Source organism: Canis lupus, chromosome 24 (genome assembly GCF_011100685.1).
Source record: "Canis lupus familiaris isolate Mischka breed German Shepherd chromosome 24, alternate assembly UU_Cfam_GSD_1.0, whole genome shotgun sequence".
NCBI classification, from domain to species: Eukaryota; Metazoa; Chordata; class Mammalia; order Carnivora; family Canidae; genus Canis; species Canis lupus.
In genome coordinates, this window is record NC_049245.1 from 21037607 (window position 1) to 21049397 (window position 11791).

The window sequence follows — 11791 nt, forward strand, 5'->3', positions numbered from 1 at the left end:
CTCTCTCTCTCTGTGTATCTCTATGAATAAATAAATAAGATTTTAAAAAAAGATACATCTTATAGAGCATTCTGTATTAATATATACAAAACTGTTCTTTTAAACAGCTACATAGTGTTCCTCTATTTGGATGTCCCATAGCTTATCTAAATAGTTACCTATTGATAAACAATCAGGCTGTTTCCAGGCTTTATTACCCCTGCTAATTCTTCAGTGAACATCCTGGTACACTGGTATTGTGCACAAGTTTAGCTATAGATTCATTTCCTATAAATGAATGCTGTGTTAAAGATTATGTGAATTTTGGGGTCGCCTGGGTGGCTCAGCAGGTGGGTGCCTGCATTCGGCTCAGGTCGTGATCCTGGGATCCGGAATCGAATCCCCTATCGGGCTGCCTGCGAGGAGCCTGCTTCTCCCTCTGCCTGTGTCTCCGCCTCTCTCTCTCAGTCTGTGTCTCTCATGAATAAATAAATAAATCTTTATTTATTTATTTTTTAAAAGATTTATTTATTTATTCATTAGACACACACACAGAGAGAGAGAGGCGGAGACACAGGCAGAGGGAGAAGCAGGCTCCATGCTGGGAGCCTGACATGGGACTTGATTCCGGGTCTCCAGGAATATACCCTGGGCTGAAGGCGGCGCTAAACCGCTGAGCCACCCGGGCTTCCCTATTTATTTATTTTTAAAAAGATTTTATTTATTTGAGAAAGAGAGAGAGAAAAAGAGAGAGAGAGAGCATGTGTGGGGTGGGGTGGGGGGTGTGGGAGAAGCAGGCTCCCTGCTGAGCAGGGAATCTGATGTGGGGCTCCACCCCAGGACCCTGGGATCATGACCTGAGCCCAAGGCAGAGGCTCAACCAACTGAGTCACCCAGGTGTCCCATGTTTATTTATTTAAGGTGGGGGCAGAGGAAGAGTGAAAATCCTGATTAGGCTCCATGCCCAGCTCAGAGCCTGACTTGGGGCTGGATTGATCCCACAACATCAAAATTATGACCCCTCCTGAAATCAAGAGTCAGACACTCACAAGACTGAGCCACCCAGGCTCTCCCCATGTTTTATTTTAAAGCTTTGTAAAATTTGCATTCTCCTCCATGTTTTATCTGTGTTTATTTTCATGAAACTTGTCCTCCCCTAAATATTCTCTGTCGGGTTGATAATCCAGTAAGTAGCAGTAGTATGGATCCATTGCTTTGCACATATCTGGTACACTCTCATGACACTCCACCCTAAACTTGGTATACTCTGAGGCCTGTTCACCCGTAGCTTCCTCTTGTACTGCTCCACCCTCCACCATACTGAACTCCTTCTGCTTATTTTTTGTTGGCCATACCTAGAGTTTACATGAACAGATGTAATGAGTCCTCTGGCTGAGAATGAAGTTCCAGAGGCGCCCACGAGCCTCTTGGCAAAAGGAGTTGGATGCTAGGCTGACTCCCTAGAGCAATAGGGAGCCCCTGAGAGAGTGTCAGAGTACTGGATTGGCATTTTAGGAAGGTTATTTGTTCCTTCGTTTGCCTACTGCTGCCATCACTATGCCTCTAAACAGCCCTCACCAGTGACCTCCACGTGACAGTCTAATGGGTACTCTTGAGTCCTGACTTTACTTAATATTTCTCAAGGCCAATTTTACTTGATCTCTTGCAGCACTCAATAATGCGGTTGTTAATCCCTCTGACTGGAACTTTCCTTCCTTGGTTTCTGTCTCTACACTCTTCTTTCCCTTCTCCCTTCTGGCTTTCCTTTATTAGTGTGTTACCCTATCCTTTTCCATCAGGGAAAACTCACATGTCAGAGCTGCTTAAGGTGTGATCCAAGTTGCTATACTTTCTCCCCTATGCTTTCTCTCATGATCCGTTGAGACTGTAAAAATCAATTTAATGGGTCATGTGTTTATAAAATAATGAAGCAATAGAATGAACAATGTCAGGGCACACCGCCCACAGGGTTAATATTATTTCTTTATATACATATAAACTTGTTTATTTTTTTTAATATTTTATTTGAGAGAGAGCGAGCAAGCACAAGTGAGGTGAGGAGCAGAAGGAGAAGCCGACTCCCCGCTGAGCAGGAAGCCTGATGCCAGGCTCAATCCTGGGAGCTCTGGGATCCTGACCTGAGCTGAAGGCAGATGCTTAACCAACGGAGCCACCCAGGTGCCCCTAAAATTGCTTCCTCATACATAAGTACATATGTCCATATGTCTGATGGCCACAATCTAAAATCTTTTTTTTAAAGGTTTTTAATTTATTTTTTCATGAGAGACACAGAGAGAGAGGCAGAGACACAGGCAGAGGGAGAAGCAGGCTCTGTGTTGGGAGCCCAATGTGGAAAGGAGGGACTTGGGACTCATGGCCTCAGCTGAAAGCAGAGCTTAACCGCTGAGCCACCCAGGCGTCCCTAAAATGTCTGTCTTATTGTGTGTGGGATGTGGTTAAAGAGTTTGAAGGCCATTGCTATAGGACTCTTGTTTATTTCTCTAGCCCAGAAGTTTCCTTAGGATTTCAGACTTGTGTTAAACTACCTGTTCTATACCTTCTCTTAGACATTTTGTGTCCCAAATCTGACTCAAGACTTTCATCTCAAACTTGGATTTTCTCCTCTGTTCCGAATCTTGGGAAATGGACTCACCATCTCTTTTTTTTTTTTTGATTTATTTATTCATGAGAGACACAGGCAGAGGGAGAAGCAGGCTCCATGCAGGGAGCCCAAAGTGGGACTTGATCCTAGCACTCCGGGATCACACCCTGAGCCAAAGAAAGGTAGGTGCCCAATTGCTGAGCCACCCAGGCGTCCCAGGATGTAGAGATTAAATAAATTAAACTTAAAAAAAAAAAAAAAGTCGCAGGCTCTACTGACTGAGCCAGCCAAGCGCGCTGATTCCCACTGTTTTTGTGCCTTCTGGTGCTACACATGCTGGAAAGTTCAAACACTTCCTGACTCCCTTGCACCTCAAGCTCCAGCAAGTAGATATACTTGGCATGAGGTCTGAAGGTGGAAGTAAGGCAAGAGTCAAATAGTTTCATCTGTTTCTGCTCATAAGGAAGGTTGTGGAGACACTAGTGTCATGTCTCTAGCTTCAAAAACATATTTCATTGTCCTGACAGTAGAATTGGCAGTGGTCTTCTGATCCTGGCAGCCTGTCCTTGGATGGTAGGTTCAGTAGTGTGTTCTCAAACTCAACCTTTCCAGTGAAGGCTTTCTGGCTCCTTTCCATGAGAGGTAGCAGCTGCTTTAGTAGGTTAGTTCAGTTAGTTCTAGGAGTCATTCCTAATACCCTACCTAGGCCCCATTATTTTCTTCAATACCTAGAGTGGTTTGTTTCTAAACCTGGACTGAATACACTGGGCTTCATTTGGTTTCTAGAATGGGCCATGCCTCCTCTTGCAATAGGGTTGTTATACTTGTTATCCCTTTTGGCTAGGCTAATACACCCTTGCCAACCACATCTCGTTTTTTTTTTTTTTTTTTAAATCTTATTTATTTATTCATAAGAGACACACAGAAAAAGGCAGAGACACAGGCAGAGAGAGAAGCAGACTCCATGCAGGGAGCCCGATGTGGGACTTGATCTCGGGACTCTGGGATCCTGCCCAGAGCCAAAGGCAGATGCTCAACCGCTGAGCCACCCAGGCATCCAATCAACCCCATCTGTCAATTAACTCCTTACACAACTTTTTGATCTCAGTTAAGATGTTTTCTCTGGAAAGTTATCCTTTACCCTCAAGACCAGATCAGTCTCTGTTTCTTTTAGTGCTTGGTCATAGTTTGTAATTATGTCTCCGTGTGCCTTTAGAATTTGAGTCCCAGGGACCTTGACTATGTTGCTGTATTCCATTGCCTAGAAAGAGTTGGTGTTTATACATGCTAAGTAAGTGGATGGAATGGAGGTGGCTAGACTGGAGGGGGTCAGGACAAAGACCTCTTAAGTAACACTGACAGGCCCAGGGTTGCCTCTTCACGGCCTTTTCCCAAGCATATCTTTCTGTGAGTCTGCAGCCACCCTGAACCCTGTGTGCTCTGGCCCTTTGCACAGGCTGATGTGGTCAGCTCTGCCCTCTTCACCTGGCTTATTCATCTTGTAGGCTTCGGTCAGGACATCCTCTCTTCCAGGAGACCGGTATTTCAGACAATATATACTCAGCGTATTTTTTCAGAATATTTAAAAATACCTCTCATTATTTTAAAAACTGCTCATTATCTATCTGTAAGCTCCCTCCGCAAGTAACTGTCTCATTGCTGTATGCAAAGTGCCTGGCAGGAGGGCTTGGCTCTAATGGCCCCGGCTCTCTGTTGAAAGCCGGATTAGGGCGTCAGCTAGTCAGCCAGCCTCAGTCTGGGGATCTCTGCACAATCCCTAGGAGCCCATGAACAGTGAAAGATTGTAATTTGGGGGTTGCTAGATCAGGAGAGGAAGCTGGGGGAGGTTTGTTCCGTTCCGGGCCAGGGCTCCGTCCCCAGACCGCCAGGCAGGAGGCCCTGGAGCAGATCCTGTGGGGGATGGGCAGGGAACTAGTTTCTTCCTCTGCTCCCTGCAGGAGAGTTGAGGGGTGGGGGAGGGCAGAGAGGGAAGATTCCTTCCAAGGAGGCTCCTTGGCACAGGGCCCGCTTGGAGGGAAGGCGGGTATGATGAATGCAGGCTTTCTCCCAGCCTCCCGCTCCAGGAAGGAGGGAAACCCACGGCAGAGAAGGAGAGAGGAGGGGGAGGGATGGAGGAGGGAAGGGTCTGTATGCTTTGGGAGACAGAAAAGAGGGGCTGAGCTGGTGTGGACAGGCAGGGCTCCTAAGAGCCCACCAGGCCTCAACACCACCTTATCAACTCTGGAAATATCCTCAAATCACTGAGTTAGAGAATCAAGACATTGAGAACTTTAGTTCTTGGCATTGGATCACTTTAAGGGCTCAGAGCTGAAAATCCTTCTTCAGTCAGTTGTGTCTGGGGTTTCCAGGGCTGGGTTGGAGGAGTCTGCTCTCTGGGAAGTTTCCTGGACTTTCTCTTTCTCCCTTAATACCTGAAGAGATGACATTTTCAAAAGCCTAGAAATAGTTTAATTCCAATTCATGGCACTCAGAGTAACTGTAAGATGATGAAGCTAACATCTTACTTCTGCCTTCCCCATTTTAATCTCCTGAGGCCAGAATCCATCTCTCTCAAGTTAGTACCATTCAGAACTGTGGCCTCAAACCTGGCTGCGGATCAGAATTGCTTAGGGCTGCTTACTAAAACTATTTTCACTCACACCAGCAATTTTGATTCCTTGGAGCAAAGTTAAGGCTTAAAATTTGAGTTTTTGCAATGTGCTGAGTGCAATGCATCCACAGGGTTTAGGAAACAATTCCAAGGGGCCTGGCACAACAAAGTAGGTGCTAAGTATAGCCAGCAGGGGTTGGAAATGTAGTTGCAGCGTAAACAAATGTGTAGAAGTATAGATTGAACTAGAGTCTGTGTACCTGAGGATCTTACACTTTGAAAGGAGATAGGGCAACAGTGTTAGCAATACAAAAGATAAATATTTATTCAGAACAAAACTTTTTAACAATCGATTTTACATTCTAAGCCACAAGGAAATAGCAAAACATAAAGCAAAGGAAAAACAAAGACTAAAAAGAAAAGCAGTGTACTGTCTCTTCTACTTTAACTTGGTAACACTTATTGACCCAATGCCCTCTTGCTTGACCTATTTTGCAAGCATATTTTAGAGTTAACAGCTTACTTATGATTCCAGGTTAAAATCACCTTTCTCCTGCGAGTCAGGAAATTGTAGATGAGCTCCAGTTAGAGGCTTCTCTGGGGTTTCTAGCTATTGAGGCTAAGGTGCAAATGTAAACCTCTGGTAGGTCTCCTTATTCAGGAGCACCCCCATTTCTAAGTGGTGGCAATGAACGATGAAGGGTAAGGCCCCAAAGGACTTGGCACTTTAATCCAGATATGACACCCCAGGGAGCAATGAGTGCATCCTAGATTATGTTCCTTTGTCCCTTCCTTATCTCCCAAGTATTCAGAAGCCCTGCTAAATCCCTTTCTGCTTCTCCCTCCAGATGATTTCTTAGCATTCTTCTGGGCTCATCATTCAGGAGGGATCAGACTTTCTGGGCCCTCAAGTGTTGAGGAAAATGTTGTGAAGTGTGAGAGGTAGTGGAATGAGCACCGGGCTTGGGGTCAGGGAACTCTACTCTAGGCTAGCTCTGGCACCAGACAGCCATGTGATTTTGACCCAGTCATTTAACCTCAATGGGCCTGTTTCATCTGTTGGAAGTCCAAGGGATTGGTCTAAACCAATATTCAGTTCCTTTCCAGCAAGAAAATTCTAATTCCATGATTCTGTGAAAAATGGCTTCTGAGCCACTGAACAGCTGTCCCAAAGTCCATGCATTTTAATGCCATAAGAGAGGCCCTTGGCCACCATTCAGAGCTTATTGACTCAGATTACATACACTTCTAACAACACTGGTTTCACAAATTCTCAGACCACATAGAATAGAAGCAGCAAATTAAAAGGGGAGGGGAAGAGCTGCAAAAAGTAGACACCCTGACAGAAGCCACAGTCAACAATGTTCTCAATTCAACAAACACTGATGGGGTGCCTACTACGTGGTGGGCCCCGTACCCAGTGCTGGGGCATAAAGATGAGCAAGGCAGCCCAATGGGTGAAAATCCCGGGAGAAGACAAGGCGTGGGGAGTAAAAAGTACAAAAAAATAAAAACAACCCCACACAAAACCACGAAAAAAAAAAAAACAAACCCAGATACAAAAACGAAAACAAAATTTTAAAAAGGGGGAGGCGACACTACAGTCCTCGGTAGTTACTGATGACAGAGTCACCAATTCAGAAAAGGCTGAAATGGAGTAAACTCGGTTTAAAAAGGCAGAGAGAGAGAGCGAGAGAAAAATGTCTCTTGTAGATTTAAAAAGATCTCCTTCGAAAACGATAAAAAATGGTTTAAAAAAAAGTTTTGGCACTTAAGAGGGGTAAGCTGGCTCTGTGTTCACCCTGGCAGGCAGGCGGGTGTTCAGTGCCCAGCCACCCCAGTTAGCTGAGCTGCCACGGAATTGTGAACTGCTTTGGGACACTGGGCAAAGGCGTGTCCTCGCTTTCCACAGAGGTTACACACGATGCCCTTCCGGCAGTAAGGGCTCAGGTGCCCCTCCTCCCCGCACCTGAAGCACCTGTCCTGCGTGCAGCTGCCGCTCATGTGGGTCCGGGAACCACATTTAAAGCACGTCTTAGGCTGACCCTTGTACCAGCTGTAGCCCCTCTCGGCCCCCAGGAAGAAGGCCCCCGGCAGGTGCCTAACCCCGCCCTCCCCCTGGCGCAGCTCGATCTCACACTTGTACTCCCCGGTCCAGATCCCAAACCTGTCGGTCACTTTCACCGGCACGGCCAGCACATCGCAGTGGCGCTTGAGCCAGGTCACGATATCCTCCACGTCCACCGTCTCGTTCCGGAAGAGGATGAAGAGCGTCTTCAAGCTGGACTTGCTCCGCCCCAGCACCACAAAGTTCTCCCAGCAGTCCTCCTGCTCGCGCTTCTCCTCGTAGACGCGGAGGAACAGGGCCAGCTTTTCCGCCGAGCGGAAGCTCACGTCGAACTCGCGGCTGCCCGGGATCTGGATGACTGCGTAGATGTCGCTCGGGTCCATGCCGATGGAGCGCAGGATGAGCGCGCCTACTACGAAGTCCCGCGTGGGGCAGGCGCCCTCGTCTCCCTGGAAACAGATGCGCACGAGGAAGCGGCCCTTGCCCGGGCCCGCCGCGGGGCCCGCTGCCACTGCCTGCTCGTCCTGAGCGGGCCGCTCGGCCGCGTCCTCGGCCGCGCCAGGCCTGGCCGGGCCCGCCATGGCCGCCGCCTCGGCCTTCTTCCTCCGGCCCGGCTCGGCTGCACCCTTCTTTTTGCGGGGGTCCGCCGCCTCGCCGGCCGGGTCTCTCCGCCGACCCTTCGGGTCCCCGCGGCCGGCCGGGGGGAAGTCGCCGAGGCCCGGCGCCGCCAGGCCCGCGGGGCAGCCGAGCCCGCCGCCCACGCCGCTGCCGCCCTCCTCCTCCCGCCTCGGCGGCCGCGACTCGCGGAACTCGCCTTTCTTCTCGGCCAGGTTCTTCACCACCTGGGCCCAGCCCATCTTCTCGCGGCCGCCCTCGGCCTCCTCGCCGCGGGCCGCGGGCCGCGCGGGGGGCAGGAGCTGCGGCCGCCCCCGCTTCCTCTCCTCTTCCGCGCCGCCGCCGGTGGCCATTTTACCTCCTTCCCAGCATCCTCCACTCGCTCCCGCAGCCAAAGGGCGCCCATCCGCGCGCCCGCCCGCCCGGGGCTGTGGGGGGTTTGGGGTGTGTGTGTGGATTTTTTTTTTTTTTTTTTGAAATTCGACGCTCCTTTCCCCCGCCCAGCTGAAGGTATTTACCCGCGGCGCGCTGCTGCCGGCGCCGGCCCCGAGCCCCCGGGTAACGGCCGCGCCGCGCCGCGCCTCCGCCGGCGCGCGCTCCGGCCCCACCTCCTGGGCGCTGAGGCGGGAGGCGCCGCCTGGAGCGCGTCCCTGTCCCTCGCGAGGGCTTGGCAGCCCCGGGCCGCGCTCTCGAGGATTCGCTCTTTCGCAAGCGGCCCTCGAGCTCATTCAGGCGGCCTTGCGGACGGCCCTGCGGCCCCGAGCTGGGGAGGAGCTCGCCCATTTTGTTTTCTTCTCTATATACCTTTTCTGTTTGACAGGGAACAAAACGAAACTAACCCCTCCTCCTCTCCGAGCGCACGGCCGTGCATTGTTTTTCCAACGTTGGTTATGGGCATTTTAAAACCTAGAGAAAGTTGAATTTCACAGTGGACATTTTACCTTTAACTTTTGACTATTTTAACTTTCCATCATTAGAATTTTTACTATGCCTCATCCCACTACACTTCTATCCATCAGTCCTTTTTTTTTTTTTTTTAAAGATGCATTTCTAAGTATTACTGCATTATTTTTAAAAAAGACCTCCATCATACTCATGGTGACAATGGTAATATATTGAGCTCTTAGGTGCCCGGTACTGTTCTAAGCATAGTAGGACATTGCAAGATTTATCACATGGAATCTTCCAGAACCACGCTGTAATTTACACCCATTTTACAGGAGGCAGGGGCTTGGAGACGGGGTTAAAACACATGATCAGGTGGCAGAATTAAAATAGGCGACCTCATGTAGGTGACATATTTCTAAAACTGCCTTGCTTCTCACGTTGTGGGTTAAGGCTGTTTGCATCAGACTCTTCCAGAAAATCTGGTTAACACAAAGATGCTCGGCTGAAGTTGGCGCTGGACAGAATTCCTATTCCTCCTTCATCTGTCTGAACTGGTGCTTTGGAAGCGCTGATAAAGTCTAGCTGTTTGAGGGGATGTGTTTAACAATATCCTTTGTTAGCTTTGTTTTCCTTATGCAAGTCTGTGTGCATTTCAGGGTGCTTCAGTGACCATTGTGACTTTAGTGAAAGAAGAAGTGGACTGTGGAAACAGGAGGCCCTAGTGTGAATCTGACTGCTTTGAATCTCAGTCTTGTCACATGGGGCCAATGACCTCAGACATTGCTTCAGTTTGCTCATCTGCAACAAAGGGATATTAATGCCTACTCTCAGAGGACTAATGTTGGGGTTCAAGGAGAGAGCCTGTGTCAAAGTGCTTGGTCTACAGTGGGTTCCCAGGAAAGATTATGTTTCCTTCTGTTGGTGTTGGATTCTTTCTTGTTTCTCTGACACTTCTAGTTTTGCTTAGCATTATAGAGTCCCTGTCAGTTCTTGTCTTACGACCTTTCGACCTTTCTCTTCACCCTAATTCCACATATTTGCCTCAGGGAAGCCAACATCCCCAAGTCTTGTGCCATTTGGACCTTGCAGTTCTCTCACACTATAACCTCTGGTGTGCTTTCTTCCATCCTTTCTCTGCCACTTATTCCCATGATCCTGCTCAGATCACTACCAGAAGCATCGAACTCTTAAGAGTCACACGATCCACTCTTTTCTTCTTTCTGCTTGGCAGCTCACTGGGAGGATATTTACAAAACTAACAGAACCCATGTAATTTAAAATAACCTCTTCTATATCTCTTACCCTATCCTCCCACCCGAGCAACTATCATACACATATCTACAGGATGAGGCATGTGCCTTAAAGAACAATGTGCTGGGTGAGCTGGAGAGCAGTATTCTATTTGAAGGGGCAGTCACAAGTCAACTCCTGCTGATTATTGCTCTCCATAAGTGAGAGCCTGCTATACCTAGATACTCCATATACTAAAGAGAAAACCGAACTCTATTTTTTTTATGGGAAGCATTCTTCCTTCTCCTTCCACAAGTCTGTCTCAGCTATATTTGGATCCTCTGTACAAAATTTAGAACCAATATACTAAGTTCCAGGAAACCGCTTTTTGGGATTTCAATTGCAATTGCATTCAACGTGTACAGAATTAGCCATTTAATAATATTAAATTGCTCCATCTATGACCTCACTGGATTTCTCATTTATTTAAGTCAGTCTTATAAATTGCAATAACATTTTATAGTTTCTTCATAAAGGTCTTGCATAATTAAAGAATTACTGTAAGGTATGATACTTGATTGCTCTTGTAAATATATTTAGAATATTTGTTATTGGCATTTAAAGGGAATACAGTTGAATTTTGTATAGTAGCAACAGTGCTGACATCTTTTAAAATTTTCAGTGGTTTTTAGAATCACTGTGCTTTTTTTAAAAAATATTTTTATTTATTTGAGAGAGAGAATGAGTGGTGGGGAGCGGTTGGGAGGGGTGGAGGGAGAGAATCACACTCCCTGCTGAGCAAGAATCCTGCTGCTTGCTCAGGGCTCCATCACAGGACCTGGAGTTCATGACCTGAGTCAAAGGCAGATGCTTAACCCACCCCTCAGTTTGTTTTTCTTTTTATTTATTTATTTATTTATTTATTTATTTATTTATTTATTTACTTACTTATTTATTTATTTATTTATGATAGTCACACACAGAGAGAGAGAGAGGCAGAGACATAGGCAGAGGGAGAAGCAGGCTCCATGCACCAGGAGCCTGACGTGGGATTTGATCCCGGGTCTCCAGGATCGCGCCCTGGGCCAAAGGCAGGCGCTACACCTCTATGCCACTCAGGGATCCCCAGTTTGTTTTTCTATGATGATAGTCACATTGTCTGAATAACGAAGGTTTTGCTCTTCTGTTCAGATCTTATACTTTTTCTTATCTTACTACACTAGCTAAAAGCTGTCATATAACCAACATATATTAGGCATTTTTGTTTTATTTCTGACTACAAAGAGATCTGTATTTTGAAAAGATTTGATCTGTGGATTGGGTTCTAGGTCCATCTGGAACTTTACTAATAACATCTTGTATTGTAAGGTTTTGTTGGTATGTGTATAGCCATTCCTTCCATCAATTCCATTTTTCGCAGCTCAAATTTTGCAGGTCCAAGATTTCTGTGTTCTTTTTTGGTTATTTTTGGCTTTATTTCTTGTTGATTATCACTGCCAGCAATTTTCCCTATGAGTTGGATAAAAGACTGAACATTTTAATTTATTTTTCAGTGACTTTTTTTTTTTAAAGAGTGAGTTTTCTGACTTTTTTTTTTTTTAAAGATTTTATTTATTTGATAGAGCACAAGCAGGTGGAACAGTAGGCAGAGGCAGAGGGAGAAGCAGACCCCCTGAGCAGGGAGCCTGATATGGGGCTCAATCCCAGGACCCTGGGATCGTGACCAGAGCCAAAGACAGACGCTTGACAGACTTAGCTACCCAGGTGCCCCTTCAGTGAATTTCTTTAAAAACTGTCA

At 47.2% G+C, this 11791-nt stretch overlaps 1 protein-coding gene across 1 annotated transcript; it reads right to left on the reverse strand.

Moving 5' to 3' along the window:
- Positions 1–5492: 5492 nt before the first annotated feature.
- On the reverse strand, positions 5493–8445 carry ZCCHC3 (zinc finger CCHC-type containing 3). Its single transcript, XM_038571903.1, has one exon. It carries the CDS (start codon positions 8226–8228, stop codon positions 7014–7016), a length of 1215 nt encoding a protein of 404 aa, XP_038427831.1. The 5' UTR covers positions 8229–8445; the 3' UTR covers positions 5493–7013.
- Positions 8446–11791: the final 3346 nt, after the last annotated feature.

Coding starts and splice junctions, on each gene's coding strand:
- ZCCHC3 (XM_038571903.1), bottom strand. CDS start 8,228: ATGGCCACCGGCGGCGGCGCGGAAGAGGAGAGGAAGCGGGGGCGGCCG.